This window comes from Psammomys obesus, unplaced genomic scaffold (assembly GCF_907164565.1).
Source record: "Psammomys obesus unplaced genomic scaffold, mPsaObe1.curated_primary_1811, whole genome shotgun sequence".
Classification (NCBI taxonomy): Eukaryota; Metazoa; Chordata; class Mammalia; order Rodentia; family Muridae; genus Psammomys; species Psammomys obesus.
This window is the reverse complement of record NW_026596079.1, coordinates 28619247-28641319: the sequence shown is the minus strand read 5'-3', so window position 1 is coordinate 28641319 and position 22073 is coordinate 28619247. Positions and strand designations below refer to the sequence as shown.

General features: G+C 32.1%; 1 protein-coding gene across 1 annotated transcript in view; it reads right to left on the bottom strand.

The window, feature by feature from the left end:
- Csmd3 (CUB and Sushi multiple domains 3) overlaps positions 1-22073 on the bottom strand; it is a gene marked incomplete at its 5' end in the record, with an annotated part of 1006505 nt that overhangs the window by 827478 nt on the left and 156954 nt on the right. Inside the window, 2 exons of the mRNA XM_055626685.1 lie at positions 4419-4506; positions 11179-11256. Of these exons, the coding sequence (XP_055482660.1) occupies positions 4419-4506; positions 11179-11256 (166 nt within the window). The remainder of the gene's footprint in view (positions 1-4418; positions 4507-11178; positions 11257-22073) is intronic.

Sequence of the window (22073 nt, the reverse complement as noted above, 5' to 3'; positions counted from 1 at the left end):
CTCTTTCTGTCCTTTAAAAAAAAAAAGAAAGAAAGAAAAGAAAACACTGAGTCTTAGTATGTAACATTTTTTTTTTCTTTCTGACTTCCTCCTTTGTGGAGCGTACTGTTACTATGGAAGAATTTTAACATAATGTTTCCAGTGGAGATTAGTGTTGAAGAGAAAGACTTTAATATGTGTTATTGAAACAGTATATACATGCATCTCTCTATTCTCTGCTTTTTGATCTATTATGGAACAGAGTTGAGGTCTTACTGCTCTTTAAAGACTTATTTCATTTTTGTTTGTGTACATATTAGATACAAATCCTCTCACAGATCTTTTGAAGGGAAAAGTTCTTTTTTAAATGAAATTCAATACAACATTATTCCCGTAATTGTTTTATAGATTATGCTTTTATGATCTTAATATTTTAATCAAGGAATTTAAATGTCATCTGGGTGGAGAATACCAGGCAAACTTATCACAGGATTTTAATATTCATGAGGCACATTGCTGGGTCAATCCTGCAGCCAGTCTAGCATCTTTACATACAAATGGTGATTCATGGAAAAGTCACTATTCAGTTCTCTTTTGCCAAGACAAGGGTCTAGGAATACCCATTATTTTGGAGAAGGTGATATGAAAAAAGAAAAAAAAAAAGAGTTAGCTGAAGGTGTACTCTATCTTTTTTCAATGTTTTATATCTTTATTAGCTTTTTTTCCTATTATTTTGTGATAGTTCTCATGTCATTCATATAATGAATGCCATTCATAGTTTTAAAATATACATAAAGTCTTTGCATCTTTTATATGAGTCTACAAATTCTTCTACTCAGGCTTTCTAAAAGATTAGGATGTTGTTCCTAAGACTGACCTTGGAGGATAACACAATATGTTTCCTCTTAAAGAGATCCCAAATTGGACATTTCAAGTTTATGGTTCTAATCCATATGCCTGAAATAATTACTAGCAATTTGCCAAACATAGTGAATTTTAACATACTTCACACAACCCATTTTATATTTGTACTTAGGTCAGTCAGTAATGCTAGAGTAAAGTCAAAGTCATTAACATTAATCTCCAAAAGCACCAAAAATTATTCTACAGGGTAACATTTTCAATATCAAGTTTGCTCTTCTCCACTGACAGCAGATATTTTGCCATTTTCCTCTCTGCCATCAACCTCACCCAACCCATACCTATTTCTCCATGCACATATTTTGTTTACTGGCCCTGCTTGATCAAATATTATCAAATATAAACATTAAAAAATATGAACACATTAAATATTATTAATATTAAAGATGAACACATTCAACTCTCCATCACATGGTCTATCAGGGTCTAATGTGTATTTTTCTTCCTATCTGATACCTCGTAATAATTCTTGCCCCAGTTGCATTTCTATTGCTATAATAAAAATACCATGGAAATAAAGTTCCTAAACAAAAAAAGAGTAGTTCACAATATGAGGTTTAGTCTATTACAGCAGGAAAGTAAAGAATATGGAAACTTGAAGCAAATAGTCAATTCATATCCACAGTCAAATCAGAGAGAAAAGAATGTATTCATGAAGAACATTCAGCTAGTTTTTTCTGCTCTTATACAGTCTAAAGTCTGCAACTAAGGAATGGTTCTGCTCACTTCCAGGCTGGTTTTTTTTTTTTTTTTTTTTTTTTCACATCAAAAAAAGCAAACAAAAAGGACCCCTCCCTTATGTGGGCTTGGGGGGAGGGCAACAAATAAAGAGGGGGGGGGGGGGGGGGGATCAGTTTCATTGTCAATACCATAGCCCAATTTGCCAGCATATTTACCAAGCTTACCTTATGAAGCTACCAGGTAAAACTTAAATGGTGTGATCTTTGGAAAATATAAATTAGATCATGTAACTTACAAAAAATAAAAAATAAAAAATAAAAAAAAACATCAAAACAAGTAAATGGTTTAAATGAGTGAAATGGTGTGGGTATATTCATTGAGAGGCAGGCAAAGCAAGCCTGCCCAGTGCAGTGAATCATAGTGAAGCAGAGCAAGCCTGCTCACATGAAAGATACTGGGTTAAGTTACCAAATATAACAACTCTCTCTCTCACTCTCTTTCTCTCCCACTTTTCCTCGCTTTATCCCTCCGTCCCTCCCTCTCTCTCTCTCTCTCTTTCTCTTGTATGTATGCTCTCTCCTCAGATGGGCAGCTCAGTCTCCATGGTGATTCCTAGTAAGGAGAGCAGGGGCAGTGACTTCCTGCTCTTTGATCACCTTTTCCTGGCTGAGGTGACCTTACTAGGCCAAAAAGAAAGAGGATTCAGTCAATCCTGATGAGCACTGGTAGGCTAGGGTCAGATCTTAGGGGAGAAGGACATCCCCTGTCAGTGGACTAGCAGAGGGTCAGAAGGGGTAAGAAAGGGAAGGTGGGACTGGGAGGAGATGAGGGCGGAGCTACAGCTGGGATACAAAGTGAATACACTGTAAATAATAATAATAATAATAGTGAGGATAATGATGATGAAAAAAGAAAAGAAAAAGAAACTAATAATAATATTGTATCCTTAAAGTAAAATATATCCTCTGTCCCTGTTCCACTGCAAGACTTTCAGGGTGCTTTCTCTTTAGAACAGGTCTAGCTTCTCCAAGTAAACTTAATTCAGCTTCTCTCTACGTACTTCCATTTATGCTCTCTAACTGAAATGTGCTGCTCTGTTTTTCTGCTCCAGTTTTTCTTCTGTGTATGAATACAATACCAGCATGAGTGCATCCTACTGATATGGTTTGGTGCTCTTAGAGATCATTATTTTCTCAAAAAATTTCTGAGTCCATAAATTTCTAAATTTGAAATTATACACAAATGATTTAAATTGTTATACCTAACAGTAATTTAACCCATTATATTGCTAATGCATTACAGGCATGTAAGCAGTAGTCTCCCTATGTGTTAGTTAGCATTGCACATCATCATTTCAAAGCATCACTAATGAATAGAATATGTATGTTGGTATAAGATCTACTATTACACATAAACATACATTATAGTTACACTTCATGTTCACACAAAAAGAAAAGCGTTTTTATATTTGAAGAAAACAGCTCTTAGTCTTATTCGTGATATATATTGAAGATGAGTTTATGATTAAATAAAAATTGATTTCAAAACAAATAAGCAACGTTCAAATGATGAGTCCTTTAAATCCTGATATATTGAGTTCCATTTAATGTCAGCATTTCACAGAGGTTGGCTTTTATTTTGTTTTTGAGGTGGAGAAAGTTGAATCTTTCAACTTACATACACTGTTTAAAAAGTGATGTTTCACTTAACGTTTCATTTAAAGTATATTGTGATCCTTTCAAGTCAATCTTGTATTTATTTTTGAGTTAATTAAATTATATTACTTTTCTCTTTCCCTTTCTCCCTACCAACGCTCTCAAAGTTCCCATATTGCTCTTTTTCAAATTCATATTCCTATTTTCATTAATTATTTTTACATGTATGCATGTATATACATATATACTTCTTCATAAATATAAGCTACTCATTCTGTATAATATTAGTTGCATATATATGTTTTCTCGTCTAATCTGGTATTGGATAAGCAACCAGTATGCACTTTCCTGGGGAAGATTATCAACTTCCACTTTTAGCAATCCCATACTTTCTGTGTAGGGATGATATCTTGTAGGCTTTCCCCTTATTTGCCTTGTAACGATTTAATGATAAAATGCTCAAGTAACAGGGAATCAGCAATAAATAAATAAATTTGAACACATATTACATATAACACAAGTTGCTTAACAAGTCTTTTTAGTTAAGCAGATTATTGGCCTGCACAAGAAGTTATATTCATTTTTGGTTGTTAGTTTATTTTAAACAAAATGTTACTTAGATACTATAGTTAAAGATTTGAGCTATTTTATATCTAAAAATATAAAAAATGTCTCTGAAATATTTGCTGCTTCATCTCACATATACTGCCTTATTGAAAATTCAAAACTGTGTATGTGTGGTCTGATTCAAATGTTATAGAATAGGAAGTGCAAAGGACTGGACAAGTTATTCAGGTCTGAACAACTATTATAGCAGAACTGGAGAGAAAATTGATATAGTTTTATCTTTGAGATAATAATAAAACTATATCATTTGTCTTTTCCCTTGTTCCCTCCCAACCCTCTCCTCATTCTTTATAAAAATCTGAATCACCTAATTTTTCATTCACTTAACAAAAACTAATAACTCGATCTCTAAGAGTATCCTGAAAATTTTGCTGTATTATTTCATCATTTTAGAACACTGAAGTATTATTAATTGTAACAAATATGTAGAATATGTATAGAATATGCTTTCACTGTTTGAGTTCCCTTCATCCACATTCATCCAGTATCAATAATGTTTCATCTTTAAACTGAAAAGGTGGCAAGACATATAATAAAAATAATTAAAAATAGTACCTAAAATCAGATCCAATTCTCTTCCCATTTTCCGGTTCTCCAGGATCTGGACATAGGTTGGAAGCTGTTTTAATACCTCCTTCATTTACTGTAACAGGAGAAAAAACAAAAAAACAAAAACAAGCAAATATACAATATGTGTGATTAGAAACTCAATAAGAAAAATTTTGAAATCTTCAAAATGTACTACACCACATTTGAGCACATAAAATTAAAGTGTCATTTCAGAAAACAATAATAAAGGTAAAATATTTTTCTATTCAAGGACACATATGAAAACAATAACAAAGGTAAAATAATTTTTCTATTCAAGGACACATATGAAAATGATTCTGATGTCCATATTAAAAATAAATACTATTCTGAATACTAACAGTTCAATGTTGGATGCTTTAGTTTTAATTATCACCTGTTGTGAGTATGTTGCCTGAGTCCTGGTTCCTTTCAAAGTTATAATGAAAAGCAATATTTTTAAAAAAAACAGTATTTTACTAACACACTTGGATAGAGAAGCATTTTGCTCTGCTAATAACAATTTTTTTATAAAAGTGTAAATTATTGAGTTTCATTGTATTTTGATAATGCTGAAAAACAAAGTGGTTGCTCTACTCTCATGCAATTTCCATAACATTTAGATTTATCTATTTTGCATATATTCAAACTTTTAGAGATAATTCAGTTAATGATAATTTTACATTTTTTTCATTGAAGTGAACATGATCACATTGGATGATTAAAATAGATTTTATAAGCTTATTTGTGCGTGTTTGTGTACATATATATGTATGGATGTACATTTTTATTCTTCACATTGAAACAGGGTCTGATTATACAGCTTCTGTTTTCCTCAATGATACTGTATAACATTCTGTCCTAAAATTCATGATTACTAGTTCTAGAATATCTGAGTGATATTGTACTATAATATAAATCTTAAAGTGAATTCGAGAATATCATCTATTGTTTATAGCCCTGGATGTTCATCAGCTACCTTTAAATAAAAGAATATGACTTTAGAGGGAAAAAGAACGAAGCCGATGACGGTCCTTGTACTGCACTCTAGAGTGGGATCATCGTTTCTAGAAAGTAAAGATGCCCATTTCTCACTCTTCCTAGACAATACCATTTGTCAGCCTATACTAACTGTACAAAAAGAACTATTGAGGTAATTCTACTGTAAAATCAAAGCTGACACTTGCTAGAATTTGGCTTAATTTCTGATAGTCCAAATTCATCATTATTTTTAAAGTGATTTGCCAGGAAGGCAGAGAGCTTGTGTGTGCTCTCACAGTTGTGTTCTTTTTTAAGTCATTTTTTTTCTGTAGCTAGACAAAAACTGGCATGATTTCTCAAATCATTCCAAAACTACTTTCATAAATATCACAAACAAATTAATTCTAGCCAACTCTATTATATGCTTAAGGATTCATTTCATGTGGTACTTTTTTTTTACTTCTTTCATCAAATTGCTATTTACTCCTTCTTAAATTCTCTGGGGCTTTCTGGGCCACAGTCTTGGATTGGCCAACTTCACTGTAGTGGGCTTATTCTAAATTATTGACTTAGAGATCGCCATATTTTGTATTTTTGATTGTTTGAAACATTCACAGTTTTTACAACTTCTGGGTATGAATCTGTCGTCTATATCAAGATTAATCAGATTTTCAATGAATCATATTTCAAAGCTGCCACTGACATTTCACTGCTGCTCTGATGCAAAGTAATCATCTTTATAATTTCCATGATATTAACATAGTTTAGTATAATTATTTATTGTGAATATGAAATTATTGTTAAATTTTTAAAATGTATTTACATATTGTTAACATCTCCAAAGTTTTTAGATCATATTCTATGTCAATTTTATTTCTCATGCTTCACCAATATTTATGCTCAAATATAGCTCTTTTCTGTCAGTATATGATATGTTCATGGATGTGTAGTTTTCTTCACTCTCCACACAACATCTTTTGGGTTTTCAAATAATTTACTGCAAAGTAAAAAAAATTTACTCCTCTTCTTATAATAGATAATTGCTCATTTTTTGCTCTCCACACTAAACTTATTACATAACTAAGAACATTTTATTTATATACTATTTATACAATATTAAAAACATTTGTTCGTGTAAAAATTAGTGATTTTTGTTCTTTTATACTCTGTAGTTAAGTTTATATCTTTTATAAACCATATAATTCAGTTATTTTGACATATTGGTAAAAGCTAAGAGAAATCAATTTTTCAATATATATACTCTAGTAGTTTGATTATCAGTACATCCTTGTATGTCTTCATTGAATGAGAATTTTCATGGTAATATTCTATTTCTGATTCTTAAAGAGCTTGTCTGTAGAATGATATTAGACTGACTTTTTATACTGTACAAAAGATTAAAAGAGTTGGCATGTTCTAGGTTTAACTACCTTGCTATAGTGCAATACAAAGCATAATTTATAGTACAGTATACAACATTATAATACATAAATGGCTTGGGAGTGGATAAAAGATAAAAAAATTAATTTTCACCTCTCCAATTATTATTATCTCAAATGTACTACTGTGTGTGATATTTTGCATAAATATTAATACTATTTATTTACATTGTACTATATGTCAGGAATCATACTGGACACTTTGTATAATGAATTTTGTTCTCCAAATAAGTTTAAAATTAACCATTATTATAAACCTCTTGCAGGTGATCAGCCTGAAGCATGGACAGAGTGCAAATTGTGTTTAATATTATATTACTAATTAATATCAATGTCTAGAAAACAGAATGACATAGCTATTACATATCATTTTCTAAAATTGAAAATGTCTTATATTCTATCTTAAAATGAAGACATGTTATATTTTTGATGTGCTTGACTAATTAATTTCAGTTCACTAGGCTTTAGTTGACATTATTTTGTGTGTATGTCTTTATAAGCTATTTTCTTTTTATTGGTATACAGAAATTTTAGTAGTTCCCAGACTTAAATGGTGGTGAGACATTCACATGAAGTGAGTATTTCTTCAGTCAGGTAATTCCACTTCCTAATACCTTGGAAGGGATTGGTCTGCTATGTTTCCTTCATTGCATATAATCTACATAGCAACTTGCAGCATGATATGCATATGAATGTTTTAAAAGTAGGATGCTGACTCTTGAGAAGAATATCACTGATGGAAAAGCCATTTTTCTCAACCCTTTAAATATGTTTTTATCATTGTTGAAACATTCGGAATCATTTTCTCACATACAACTGGAGAATAAGTTTAAAAGCTGGATTATTTATTTTTATAAAGGCAAAGATTTTTTTTATTATATATGAGTTTAAAATGTACTTCGGAAATTTAGATATTATTGATTACTGTATATATTTTATCCCAAAAATGCCTGTAAACATCAAAATAGATTTTTGTTAATTAAAGGAGTTTCTTGTCTAGAAATAAAAATGAGTATATTCTGAGTTAAACGAACCACTAAATGACCACTTATTTTTTATTGCCTTATTATCTTTACTTTTATTTTTTTAATTTTTGCTCTATGTTTAAAGATATACTGGTTTGGATTTTGTTCTGATATTAAATGCCAAATTATCAAGTGTTGTGAGATTTTGTATGAATGCACTTAATATCCCGTAAATGATTGCTTCTCATTTCATTTATTTTCATGAGAAAATAGTGGGTTCTTGAGAATTGAGACTGAATTTTATCCATCCCTTTATTGCATTTTCTAGAAGAGCACAGCAGGGGCGGCTGGGGAGCAAATGATTCATGAATGAGTGAAAACATGGATTGGATGTAGAAAAAAAGCATGAGCACATGAAAGGTTCAAAGTTTCTTTATAATTCTATGTTATAGTAAACAACTTAAAGGATGAGTATTTTAAATTATAACAATTTGTTTTTGAATATTTTTATATTAAACATTTCACTTTCCTTGGAAAACTTACGGGTCTTGTGCTAACATTTATATACCTTTCCCTTTGAGGAAAAAGATGGGTGGGGCAATTATTTTTTGGGAGAGGGGCTAGTGAATTTTTTCTTTATTCATTTACTTAATTACTTATTTATTTACTTTGTATGCCAGCTGTAGCCTCCTCCCTACTCCCTTCCCCTCCTCTTCCCATCCTAAGCCCCTACTCCAGTCTATTGATAGGGGAGGTCCTCCTCCCCTTCCTCTGACCCTAGCCTATCAGATTTCATCAGGACTGGCTGCATTGTCTTCCTCTGTGGCCTGGTAAGGCTGCTTTCTTTTCAGGGGGAGGTGTTCAAAAAGCCAGCCACTGATTTCATGTCAGACAGTCTCTGTTCCCATTTATATGGAATAGAATTGGAAACTGAGCTGCCATGGGCTACATCTCTGCAGGGGTTCTAGGTTATATCCATGCATGATCCTTGGTTAGAGTTTCAGTCTCAGAAAAGACTCCTGTGCCCAGTTTTTTGTTGTTGTTGTTTTGTGGGTTTTTTTTTTTTTTTTTTTTTTTTTTTTTTTTTTTTTTTTTTTTTTTTGTTTTTTTTTTTTTTTTTTTTTTTTTTTTTTTTTTTTTTTTTTACTTCTATGGCTCTCCTTGTGGAAATCCTGTCTGCTCCAGGTCTTTAACTTAACACAATAAAGGAGAATAATCTCTGAATTAGTTTTTAGGGGTAGACTCTGGCACACAGAATGCTTCATGACCACTGACCTAGTTCCTGTCAGTTAAATATGCTGAGAAGGTGGGTCTTGGCAATCATGTGTTTTGTACGAGTCACACTTATGGCCAGTACTACCCAGGCAACTGATTCCTTTTAATCCTAAAATAATAGAGGTTTAATTTTCTTTCTTAGTAAAAAAATAGCATGGATATCCGTTAATAGTATAATTGGTTTAATATTTTTGGTTGGATTAAATAAATGATCACAAATATTAAAGATATAAATACTTACTTAAAAGTAGGCAATAATGATTAAAATCAAAGTGATATACTTTACTAAAGTCAACAGTTGAGATTACATTTTTTAAACAAATTGCTCAATGGTACGTAAATAACTTGCAGTAAAATATAATTCACATAATTTTGGGGTACTATTTTGCATCCAAGAAAACATTTCCACAGATAACTTGATTTTATCTATGTAGAGATTATTCATATTAAAATAGAATATTTTATATGGGCTTCATAAATTAGAAGTTTGTCTTAAAATCATGATGAAATTATTCACATTATTGGCTTTACGTTAACATTTGCCTAATGATTTTAAGTTAAATACTGACAACAGCAATTTTTTTTTTTCAGGTAACAGAAACGTTGAAATTCTCTTTTAAGTTTGTACATATGGTCCATTAAAATGATAAAATATTTATTCATCTAATGTGTTATAGGAACAAGAGTGGACAACTGCATAGGTCAGATAACACCTGATGTTTATTATAAGCAAATACAGGAAATATATGTAAACATTCCGGAAGAACTGGATGCGTCAAACATAAAAGTGCAAAGGAGGAAATATGTGGGTAGAAGAGCTGTTAAGCGCTTGTCATTTAGCCGTGATAAAATCTGACGGGCTGGAATTATCAATGATTTTTGGCAAAACATAGTATCCATGTGTTTATTTCAGTTATGAAACATATGAATCTTCTTTCAAACTACAGTAAAGCTTATATAGAGAATGTGTTTCAACATTTTTTTTGGAATATTGACTTACCATTTATAAAATATGCTTTTAATGCCAAATATATTAAAAAAAAAAAAAGCAACGGCAAGGTGAGTATTTTGAAAGTAAAAATGCTGCTTCCAAAGTAAAAAAAAATCCTTAAAGTTCATCTAACAGTATGTAATGATAACATAAGGGATGCAAAATAGTTTCCTACTAGTTGAAACAATAATTTAACTAGAAGTATATTATTTATACATACATGTTAAAAATATAGGCTAACTGTTCTTGTAGCAGTTTGAATAAGTTTAGAAGTTATTTAATTCATTTTGGATTTCAACAAATTGAAGGAAAGTGTGTTTGTGCTCAAGAATAAATAACAGTGTAAATATTTAGCAAGAGTTACTATCAATTTTTCATGCCATTGTAGAATTCAGATAACGTATTTCACAAGAGACTTGTGTCAAAGTTCACATATATATATAAAACAATGAGGTAGGGAATTTCTATTAGTTGTTGTTCCATTCTATGACAAACATGCAAAGCTGTTCTGAAAATGATTTCTTTTATGTTTATGAGTTCATAGATTTTATATGTGACTTATTTTGAAATTAATAGAGAGCATTAGAAGTTATATACCAGCTGTATGAAATTGTTTATTTTGTATCTTTTAATAACAATTTGAAATTAGGAAATATTTAGAAAACAATATGGGATTGTTATTTGAATAAATTATCTTAAGTTAATAAACTTCTTTAAAGGAAAATTTCCATTAAATTATTTCTTAAAATATACCTGTAATAATTGAGACATATTTAAATAGTTCTTGCTTAAAGAAACCACAAACACTAGGAATTATCTGCATTTTGTCTTCATACAGAAATATAACAATTTTTATTATTATTTTACTTATATAGCAATAAATTTTAGCCCCAAAATTATGAATTTGGTAAATTACCATTAAACTATTACACATTTAAATCCCAGAAAATATTGAATAATCATCATGCATGTTATATAAATATTAATGCAGTTATTTTGTAAATACACAGACACTTAGATAAAACACACACAGACAACACAGACACCACAGACTTCACTCTTGCACTAGAGAAAGTAACAAAAAGGAGTGCACTCACAGAGGGAAAACTTGTTGCTGTTGTCTTTCCCTGGAAACAACTTAAATCCTCTAGATTTAAAATCTATGGCCTTTTTCACTAGTTAAGAAAACAAACAAAAACATGTATCAGGAAATACAATTTTGAAAATGAAATTCAAGTTAACAAATTTGGTTAGCATGGAATTATGCAAGTTAAAGAAACTCTCTCTTAAGTTTGATTGATGGTTCTCAGAGGAAAATGAGAAATAAAAAAGCCACTAAAATCACCTAGCAATAAAGTATGAAACATCGTAGAATTCCAAATGTTCTATAGGGAGAAAACTGATACACATGTATAAACTTCTTTAGAATAATCTAAATTTTAGAATAAATATGTGACTTTGACTGTCCATCATTAACCACTTGACTTCATTAAATTTTGTTGAATAAATTATACTTATAAACAAATGGTAGTCGGGGCATTAGTGGAATGAAAATATTATCATAATTTTTATTATTTCCAAATTGAATTACTAAGAACTTTGGCATGTTAGGAAATAATGTAATTGAAATAAATATATTTTAGTATTTCTGCCAACTATTTTTACACATTATCATTGCTCTTTATACGATGATAGATATTAGACCAAATGTGTCCACATGTATGAAAATAAATTACAGGTGATTAACACTTTTCACTATTTGATGACTTGAAGCATTTCTGCCAATGATAATATAAGGGGTAAAATTTCCTCATTGTCTTGCTATTTCATTATGCATATTAAGATAGATGTAGCTGAATTTCATTCGATAATATAAAAATTAGATTGGTAAATTATGGTGTTTTAAAATCTAGATATGTGTTAAAAATACTTGAAAGTAATTCTGATGAAAAGGAGGTTTTGTATCTTTGAATTTATCTGTCTGTCTATCTATCTATCTATCTATCTATCTATCTATAGTGGGTTTTTTGTGTATATGCATGCACAACAATGAGTATACTTGTACATGATGCCTGTGTGTGTGTGTGTGTGTGTGTGTGTGTGTGTGTGTGTGTGTGTGTGTTTTAATCTTCTGCTACATTGGTTCTAGGGAGCAACTCACTCTTCAGCCTTGCTGGTTAGGCCCTCTACTATCTGTCTCACAACCCATAAAAGCTTTAATTTACACATTAATAAAGTACAGTTTGTTTGGATTTTTAAAGAGTGATTTGTGATACTCAGAGTTCTACTAGTTAGACAATGTCTTGCTGTGTACCTCATGTTTGTCAAGAAGTTGTATTCTCTACTTCCATTTCCAGGAACAATGGGGTTATAGCCATGAGCCACCTTGTCAGGCATTTATTCACAATTTTTAACAGCTCCAAGGTAGAAATTACCCATGCAGAGGTAACTTCACTAGTTGAAATTTTTAGATGACTTGAACTAATAATATATTTGGATATCCTTCATTTAAGTTTGTGTTGATCAGTTAAAGTCTTGTTTGAGATGTTTTAATACAAAATGTTTACTATATATATTCATATATATTCATAGTTAATAAGAGCTTGTTTACAACCAGCTATTAGTAAGGTGTGTGTGTGAATGTGTGTTTGTGTGTGTAATAGATGATATATATCCTTGTCATCTTTATTAGATCAGCATTTCCAGTCCAAACAGAAGGGGTGGTATAAGCAGGACAAGAAACAGAGATGTAGTGGAGACAACTTTGGCAGCAGTCTTTATTGGTAAAAATGAACATGTCAGGGTATTTGATAGAAGGAATAACAACTCAGCTAAAAAAAAAAAATTGAAAGAGATTATGTCTAATTGACCTTACTAATCAAAGAAATTACATAATATAAAGTTAAAATACATTTCCTTGCTTTCAGTGCCTCATTTGAAATGCCTGAGCTATCAACGACACAATCGCAGAGGAGCCTATCTAACATGCAAACCTATATTTTGATATATATGTTTAGTAAGACACTGCAATTATATACGATAAAGACTTTAAAACGGAGAAATGTAAAAGTTTAGTATTGGTGAGATAAATATTTTTATTGGAATTATTAAATTTTGGATTTTTGAGGATCATAGAACAAATGGCATAAAATACTCATGATCATCAGAAATAACTACAATTTTGGATGTTATACTGTGATATAATAAGAAAATTGTTTATTTAAAACCCCCAGTTTTATGGTATTTATTATTGCAAATGTCTGATTAGTCACAGGAACTCTACTATAAATCTGGCTCTGCTAATAAAACATCTGTTACATATTCTCTTTCAAAGAAAAACTATTATGTGAAAGTAATCTATATTTTACTAATTCTTGGTCCATTTGTACTTTAAAACTTAACTTTACATGAATAATAAGGATTTTTCATTATACTTTATTTATGGTATTTACGGAGTGTTCATTTTGTATTAATTATAAGCTTGCCTTTCTTTTTGTAGTCAACAAATAAACTATATTGACAAAATCACTTTATTCTATTTTATTTAATTGAAACATTCCTAATTTAAGTGTTTGATTCTGGGCATATGGGATATCTTAAAATTGATGGTTGATTAATTAACAAGGGTGTTAAAGTCATGAATTTGAAGGGAAAATGATTGGAAGGAGGTTAGGGACAGAATTGAAGGAGGGGTAATTATGGGTTTAAGTTTGATCCAAACACTTTGTATGCATGTTTATTTGAATTAAAAAACCTTGCACCATGTAAAATGTGCAGATCTAAATACACAAACAACAGCTGCTGGCATCCCACGTACTCTGTGGCAAAGCAAACATCTATTCTGCCAACTTCCTACAAAAATTATTTTTGAAGCTATTGTTTTCTGATCACACAATGTTTTTTGGGGGGGTTGTAGATTAAGCATATCTCTATACACAAAAGTTACAAAAATTGCCTTCCATAGAAAAAAGAGAAGAAACTGATGACTGGCAAGGTTTTGTTATGTTAAATAGTAGTGTATCACTATTGTTTGTGCTCTTCACTGAACTGGGAATTAAAAACCTTCCTTCAGATTCCACAAATGGGCAACACCTTGCTGAATGTTTCAATTCAGGGCTAAGAGTTTCATCTGTCTACTGTTAACTGTTTGGAAACAAAATTCAGACCAAAGCAATGTGGCAAAACTAATAGAATCAGAATTCTCAGTTCTGTCCTAGTGATTAAAATTTCTCTGAGTCATTTAAAATTTTCAATCACAATGAGAAAACAGGTCTTCCTCATTTGCCATGTCTTTAAGTTTATAAGTATATAAGTTTAACTTGCTTCTCTAGATCGACTATTGGCTGAACCAAAGAAGTTTGGGAAACATGTTCTGTATGGGGCCTCTAACTCTGCTTCGATATTGTCTTTGGAAAAAAGCGATGCTGCAGGAGTACAGACCATTACATCTCACAATTTCTATCATTCACAGGTTAGCCTTAAATTAATAGTACAGAAATTTAAGGAATAGTATTTTCTTCATAGGTGTTTCTTAATCATATTTCTTTAGAAGTAGTGAAAATTAAGGAATAGTTTAACAGTTCCTGGACTACGTAGGAAAAGCTTAATTGAAAATCCAGTAATATCCTAAAGAGGCATGCAAAAATCATCACAAAGCACTGCATCTCACTATGTGCTAAGAATAAACTAAGTAGAAAGTGGTATATACGGAAGTAATAATAAGCATCATTTGATGTGAAATGTGAATGTACAACTAAATATGCTCATGAGTTCAGAGAATGTTTGTTGGGTCATGCGTATTAGAGAGACACAAAATCCAAGATATTTTCCAATGTAAAATTATGCAGTGACATATATTCATTGCACACTTATTTAAAATCCTTCATGTGCTGTGTTGAAACCATTAAGGTTGTAAGATATACTCCAGACATTCCAGTGATTTTGTTGTTTGTTAGTTTGTTTTTAAATCCTGACTGTGCTGCTATGCAAACTTAAGACTAACACCTGGAATGTTATTTTTTGGTCTACTGTTACTGCAAGAATTTTTTAATTTTTCATTCTCAGGCAAATTATATTTGTGATATATCATATTGTCTTAACATTTTTGAGTTATTTATTTTATACTAAAAAGACATCATATATCATTCATCACCTACTTTCTTTAAGATTTGTGGTATAAATTTCACTTTTAGACCAAGTCAGGAACCTTCACAAATCAATGAAAAAATTATAAATTCAGTAGGGATGTATAGAAATGTCCAGTACACATAATCACAGTATGTTATAAAAACATATGAAGCAGGTATTTAGCATGATTTGAGCTACCTTCATGGAAGGTCTCTAATCCAAAGCTAAATATGTCATTATAGAATGAGATTGGAACTCTAAACCACTTCAGAATAATTAGTGAGTAGATTTTTATTTTCAGATCTGAAGAGAATGTTGAGCTTTATAGGAAAGTATATATTATTTTCCTAAAGATAGAAAAAATGTATTTGGTTGAATTTTCATGTCTTATAAGTAGATCTAAATGTGTTAGTTTTGTTTAGGAGACAGTATACAACTTAAATAAACGGCTGAAAGCTCACTTTATCAGTTATGAGGGAGTATTCTTGAATTTATCTGTGACCTTCCTTCTTTCCTAAAAAGGGAGCAAATTCAGGAATCCCTAGCACTTGCTTAGATAACAGCAGATGTATTCTCAGAGCCTGGCATAGCAGGTCTTACAACTACGGTGTGCTGTAAAATGTCAGGATTATATCTAAAATGTGGGATTTTATATTCTCTTTAGGGATCCTTATAGTTGGTGTACTAAAGTCACCATATGGGAAATTACCATTGCTAGAGCTCAGTACAGATACTTTTACACCTTTGAAATGTTTCAACCTTTTAATTTAATTACATTAACAATCTTTATTTTACAACAACTTCAAAGTAAGTAACTTTTTTGGTGTTTTATAATTTAATATTATAATTGTATTTGGTATATTTTAAGATTTCTTTTGTTTGATATATATTTTTGAACAAAAATGATTTGCTGATAATTTTATTTATAATTTCTCTTCTCTTTAAAAAATATCACAGGAATTTTACAAGAACATTGAAAATAAAAATGGTAACAATATTTTTTTACTCAAGGTAAACTATTTTTTTCTGTACTCAATAGAAGAGTATGTATGTCCACTGTAATTAATAAAAAATATATAAAATAAAATGTAAAAAAAAAAAGATGAAACATGGCTTAGTCCCTAAGATCTCGCTATTCATGTTACATACATAGTCTTCACTAAAACACGTTGTTAAAAAAAAAGCTGAATTCTATTTAATGCAAACATAAATGTGTTTTGATTGGTCCAGTTAATGAAAAGTTATGCAGCTATTTGCATGTCTATTCAAGTATCAAAGCACTATTTAAATCACATGTATGTTCTACTTCCTGTTCTGTTCTAACTGGCTCTCTGTGACTTTTGTCCTTGATCTCCTCTAAGATTAATCTGAGCTGTCTATAACCTTGCTAAACTAGTTGTGTCCCTGCCCAATCTAAAAAAAGCAGTCTTTCAAGTTATTCTGCAGATCTATGAAAATGAAAATATACAGCTTAACAATAACCCCAGGAGATTTTTTAAAATATTTACTGTTTTAAAATATTGAACTCTATCAACAGAATCCTATAACATCTGGAAAATGTAATGAAGGTAGAGAGGAACACAGGGTCATAACTTTTGTTTTATTAGATTCAAAGGCATGCCATAGATTGTAGTTGGCTAAGGTGATTAGCTGAATGTCCCTTTTTCTTTCAGTAAGCCTGTGATGTAACATCTTTCCAAGGTGTATTCTCTTAATCCACTGAATGGAGAATCATCACTGCTTGATTTTTGTTTGTTTGTTTTGTTTTCTATTCTAGGTGACATCACTAATACAAACAACTGAGGAACCTTTACATTGATATAGATAGAAATAGATACCTTACAGGTACCCTGCTTAAGTTACTTCAGTGTTCTTTCTTTTGAATAAATCTGGATGAGTACACCATAATAAATGAGAACCATTACATATTTTATTTTTATATATAATTTTATGAACCAAACTAAATAACATGTATATACTTATGCATGATGGTTAGTGTATTTCAAAGGATATCAGCTAGATGGAATTAGTGATTATTCCTCATCACCTTACCATTGGCGGGTGTGGTGGTTTGAATAAACATGGCCCCCATAGGTCCATAGTGAGTGACACTATTAGGAGGTGTGGTCTTGTTGGAGTAGGTGTGGCTTTGTTGGAGGAAGTGAGTCACAAAGGGTTTGAGATATCAGAAGCTCAAGCCAGGCCTAGTGACTCAGTCACTTCCTACTCTTGCAGATACAGGTGTAAAACTCTCAGCTCCTTCTCCAGTACCATATCTGCTTATGTAATGCTGTGCTTCCCTCCATGACCATAATGAGCTAAACCTCTGAAACCACAGGCCATCCTCAATTATATGTTTTCTTTTACAGGAATTGCTGTGATCATGGTGTCTCTTCACAGAAACAGAAACCCTAAGACAGAATTTCCCGTACCAAGAGCATTGGGGTATTGCTGTGATAGGCCAGAACATGTTTTTTTTGTTTGTCTGTTTTTGAGAAATGTGTACATTGAAATTTTGGGTTAGAAAGTAATGGAACACTTTGAGTGTTTATAGTTTATAGTTTAATGAACTATACTAGACACGGAAGACAGTGGTGCTGGGCTTGATTTGAACTATGGGGGCCAGGCTCAAGAGGTTTCAGAGGAAAGAATGTTAGTATGTAGTCTAGAGACTGTTCTTTTGATATTTTGGTGAAGAATGTGCAGTTTTCAGCCCTTGTCCAAAATCTCTGCCTGGAGCTAAATGAAGGATTATGGATTAATTGAATTTTCAGAGGAGGTGTCAAAACAACCTGGTGTGGACTGTGTTCTGTGGTTATTAATGTCCACATGTATGCAGCTCTGTGATGAAAAGGAGCAAGCTGAATAAGCAAAGTTGCAAAACATAAATTTTGAGAAGGAAGTGGAATGGAGCTATATCTAGTATTCAAAAAATTAAGCAGATTAATTTGCTCTGTCCTTGTGAATTTTCTGTGCTTCATCGGAATGACATTATTTAAAAGAGTGCAGGTGTGCAGCCTAGATCCTCAAAACGTTTTTTATGAAACTAGTATCCGACTGTCTTAGTGTTATTGCTGTGAAGAGGCACCAGGACCACAGCAACGCTTTTGAAGAAACCCATTTACAGTTTCAGAGGTTTAATTCATTTTCATCATGGCAGAAAGCAGGGCTCCACCAGATTTCTGGTTTTTATGGTTTCATTCATAAGTTGAAAACTTAGTTGGGTGCAATCTTGCCTGGAGGTTTTTTCCTCCTTTATTCCATTCAACAACAGTATTTCCTTTAATCTGCTTAATTCCCTGAATACTAGATATAGCTCCATTCACTTCCTGGTGCCCTCCTTCTTGGAATCTACATTTTGCAACTTCCCTTACTTAGCTTGCTCCTTTTCATTATAAATCTGCATAAGCATTGACACAGGACTCCCCATGGATTCCCCACGGACTGCTAACTGACTGCCATTAATTCAACTCAACTTCCTCACCTTAAATCGCTTTTCTTTCCTGTGTTCTCATGAGTGTTGGGAGAGTCCTATTCTGTCAAATCTTTTGATTTATCACTGCCTGCCCCTTAATTAGATGTCACTTTCAAACATGGGTGCTTCCTTCTACAAACTTAGGGATTAAAGGTTTGGACTAAGGGCATGTCTGTATTCAGCCAGAGGGATTAAAGTGTGTGGCATGTCTGCGTTCCAGCCAGATGACACCAACCTAGGTCTTTGAATGTGATCCTTTGCCAGAGCAGCCCTGTAGCTGGATTAAAATTCCTTTACATTTCCTTAAAATAGAAAGCACATTGTCATGCTTGTTACTCCATTATATAGAGATTTATTTTAATGATATAAAAGGAATGAAAAGGTCAAATTTTCAATGAAATTGTACCAATTATTCTTTTTTGAAAAAAATAATCATCCTTGGTCTTATTTTTTCCTGGTGGGGAAGTTCAAGAAAGCTGATTATGCTTTTCTTTGCATCATTATAAGCTTATTCAATAAGAAAGGCATTGACCGCACTAAAGAACTCAGTAAGATAATTCTGGAAATGTCTGTTAGCTAAAAAGTCTATTGTTATTATGAAGGAATACCATTAAAAGAACATTTCATGGAAAAATTTCAGCATCTGTAATAAAAAGCAATAGCCCATGATTCAGAATATGAATGATGTAATTGTGAAGAATATTGGATGCAACATGTCCCAAACTCAACACTATGCTGGTCTGTGCTACTGAAGAGTGTAGAGTAACTGTGTGACTTCACTCTGCTCATAGCAGGAACACCATATGCTCAAAAAACTACATGCAAGAATGGCAGCTTGTTGCAAAAATGGGTGAAAATGTCTCAAAATAATCCTGAAGAAGATAAAAGTGTCTTTAACACAGGACTGTTTTCCTCTACTTTAAAAGGCAGAGGAGTTTCTGTGGCATCAGCTTCAGGCACCACTAGAAGTTCTAGTCATTTTATATATTTGAGCAGAAAAGAAAAAGACATTTCCTTGGTGTCTATTTCTTTCGCTGGTAAATTAAGCTATGATAAATATTGAGAAGATAAATTCCACATAAAATATTGTAATTTTTTTATCTTAAATACATCTTCATTTTTGTTATCTGAGGTTGAATTTTAGGTTATGCTTTTTGAGCCAAGCAATCTCTAGGTGTCCCTGTTTCTTGGAAAGTAAGTACATAGAGCAGGAATAAAGCTCAAATAAATCCACGTCTCAGTTTCCCAGTGTTGGGACTACAGTCATACACAAACATTTTTCGAAGCTCTTTCTTTTATAATCAATTCAGGAAATATTATTGTCAATTTTTATCCGTTCTGTACAAAATAATAAATTGAATGTTAATAAAAAAGGTAAGCTAAAAAGAACAACAAAACAACACTGTTGGCTGGCTACTGTGAGGTGTTTAAAAATCTGAAAAATAACATCTGTAAAACAAGAGCATATTTTCAGACGATGGAGTTATTTTATAATATAATCTGTCTTAAAAGGCCTCTTCTAAGATATACAAGAAAGATAGTTTATGAGAACTTATAAACTCTGATTCTGAAAGATTCTACTGATTGAGGTATCAAAGCAGAGCTGAGACTCATAGCAAAATTCTGGGCCAAATGCATGGAATTTTATGAAAGAGGGAGGAGAGAGAAAGACTTGGAGGGGAAAGGAGCTCCAAAAGGAGACTAACAGAGCAAAAAAAAAAAAAAAAAAAAAAAAAAAAAAAAAAAAAAAAAGAAAAAAAAAAAAAAAAAAAAAAAATAAAAAAAAAAAAAAAAAAAAAAAAAAAAAAAAAAAAAAAAACCAAAACAACAACAAAAAAAATTGGGCCCTGGGAGCCCTGCAGAGACTGATATCCCAACCAAGTACCATGCATTGAGAGGACCTAAAACCCCTGCTCAGATGTAGCCCATGGACTCATCTCCCAGTGGGTACCCAAGCAAGGGGATCAGGGACTGTCTATGGCATGAACTCAGTGGCTGGCTCTCTGATTTCCTCTGCCTGTGGGGTTCAGCTTTGCCAGGCCTCAGAAGAAGACAGTTCAGCCAGTCCTGATAGGTTAGGGTCAGATAGAAGGGGAGGAGATACTCCCTTATCAGTGGACTCGGAGAGGGGCATAGGGTAGAAGAAGGAGGAAAGGTAGGATTGGGAGGAGAGAAGCAAGGGGGCCACAGCCAGATTACAAAGTGAGTAAATTGCAATAAATAATAATAATGAAAATTTAAAAATCTGCCTATATCTAACTTAAGACCATACTTTAGAGATGCCATTATATAAAAATATTAAAATGAATACTCACAGATTTCATTTGCAAATGAAATAACTTCAACTATCTAATATTGTCATGAAGACAATTGACAATCAGAATATTTCATATATCTTTACAATGTACATAAATTTGTTATGAAATAAATTCTAATAGTCTGCTCTTATTTCACCCAAAAATGTTATTTAGTAAGTAAATAATTAAAACTTTAGACATATAAGAATATGTTTAATGGTATGAATGTTGTTGTTTTGATACTATCATAAATGTGATAAAGCAGAATAATAGAAGAGAAGGTGGGAATTATATTCGATCTACAATTACGTACTATAAGAAATCAGCTTGCTTTGGATCATAGAGTTTTAGATTACTACAAGATAACACTTAACACAATTTTCTACCAGATAATTTATATATAAAAATTTCAAAAGAAAAACAAAAAGGTAAATATTAATAGGTAATCCCAGCAAAGAGTTTACAACTCTATATTTGTTAAAGGTATTTATTATACTAATGTCTAAAATTTTCACCCCAAATTAACTAGTAGAAGTATATTATGAAAGTCATATATAACTGGAATTTTTGTTATACATTGTCACATGTCATTATTTATACATTTAATATTGTTTTATCAAAGCAGATGCTGAGCCTGATGGCCAACTGTCAAGCAGAGTGAATGGAATTTTATGTAAGAAGTGGGAAATAGTAAGAGCTGGAGAGGACAGGAACTCCACAAGGAGAGCATCAGAACAAGAAAATTTGAACACAGGGAACTTCCCAGAGACTCATACTCCAACCAAGGACTATTCACGGAGATAACCTAGAACTCCTTCACAGATGTAGCCCATGGCAGTTCAGTATCCAAGTGGGTTACATAGTAATGGGAAGAGGGACTGCCTCTGACATAATCTGATTGGCCTGCTCTTTGATCACCTCCCTCTAAGGGGGGAGCAGCCTTACCAGGCCACAGAAGAGGACAATGCAGCCACTTTTGATGAGAACTGATAGACTAAGATCAGAAAGGAGAGAACCTCCTCTATCAGTGGACTTGGGGAGGGGCAAGAAAGGGGAGGGAGGGTGGGATCAGGAGGCGAGAAGGGAGGGGCTT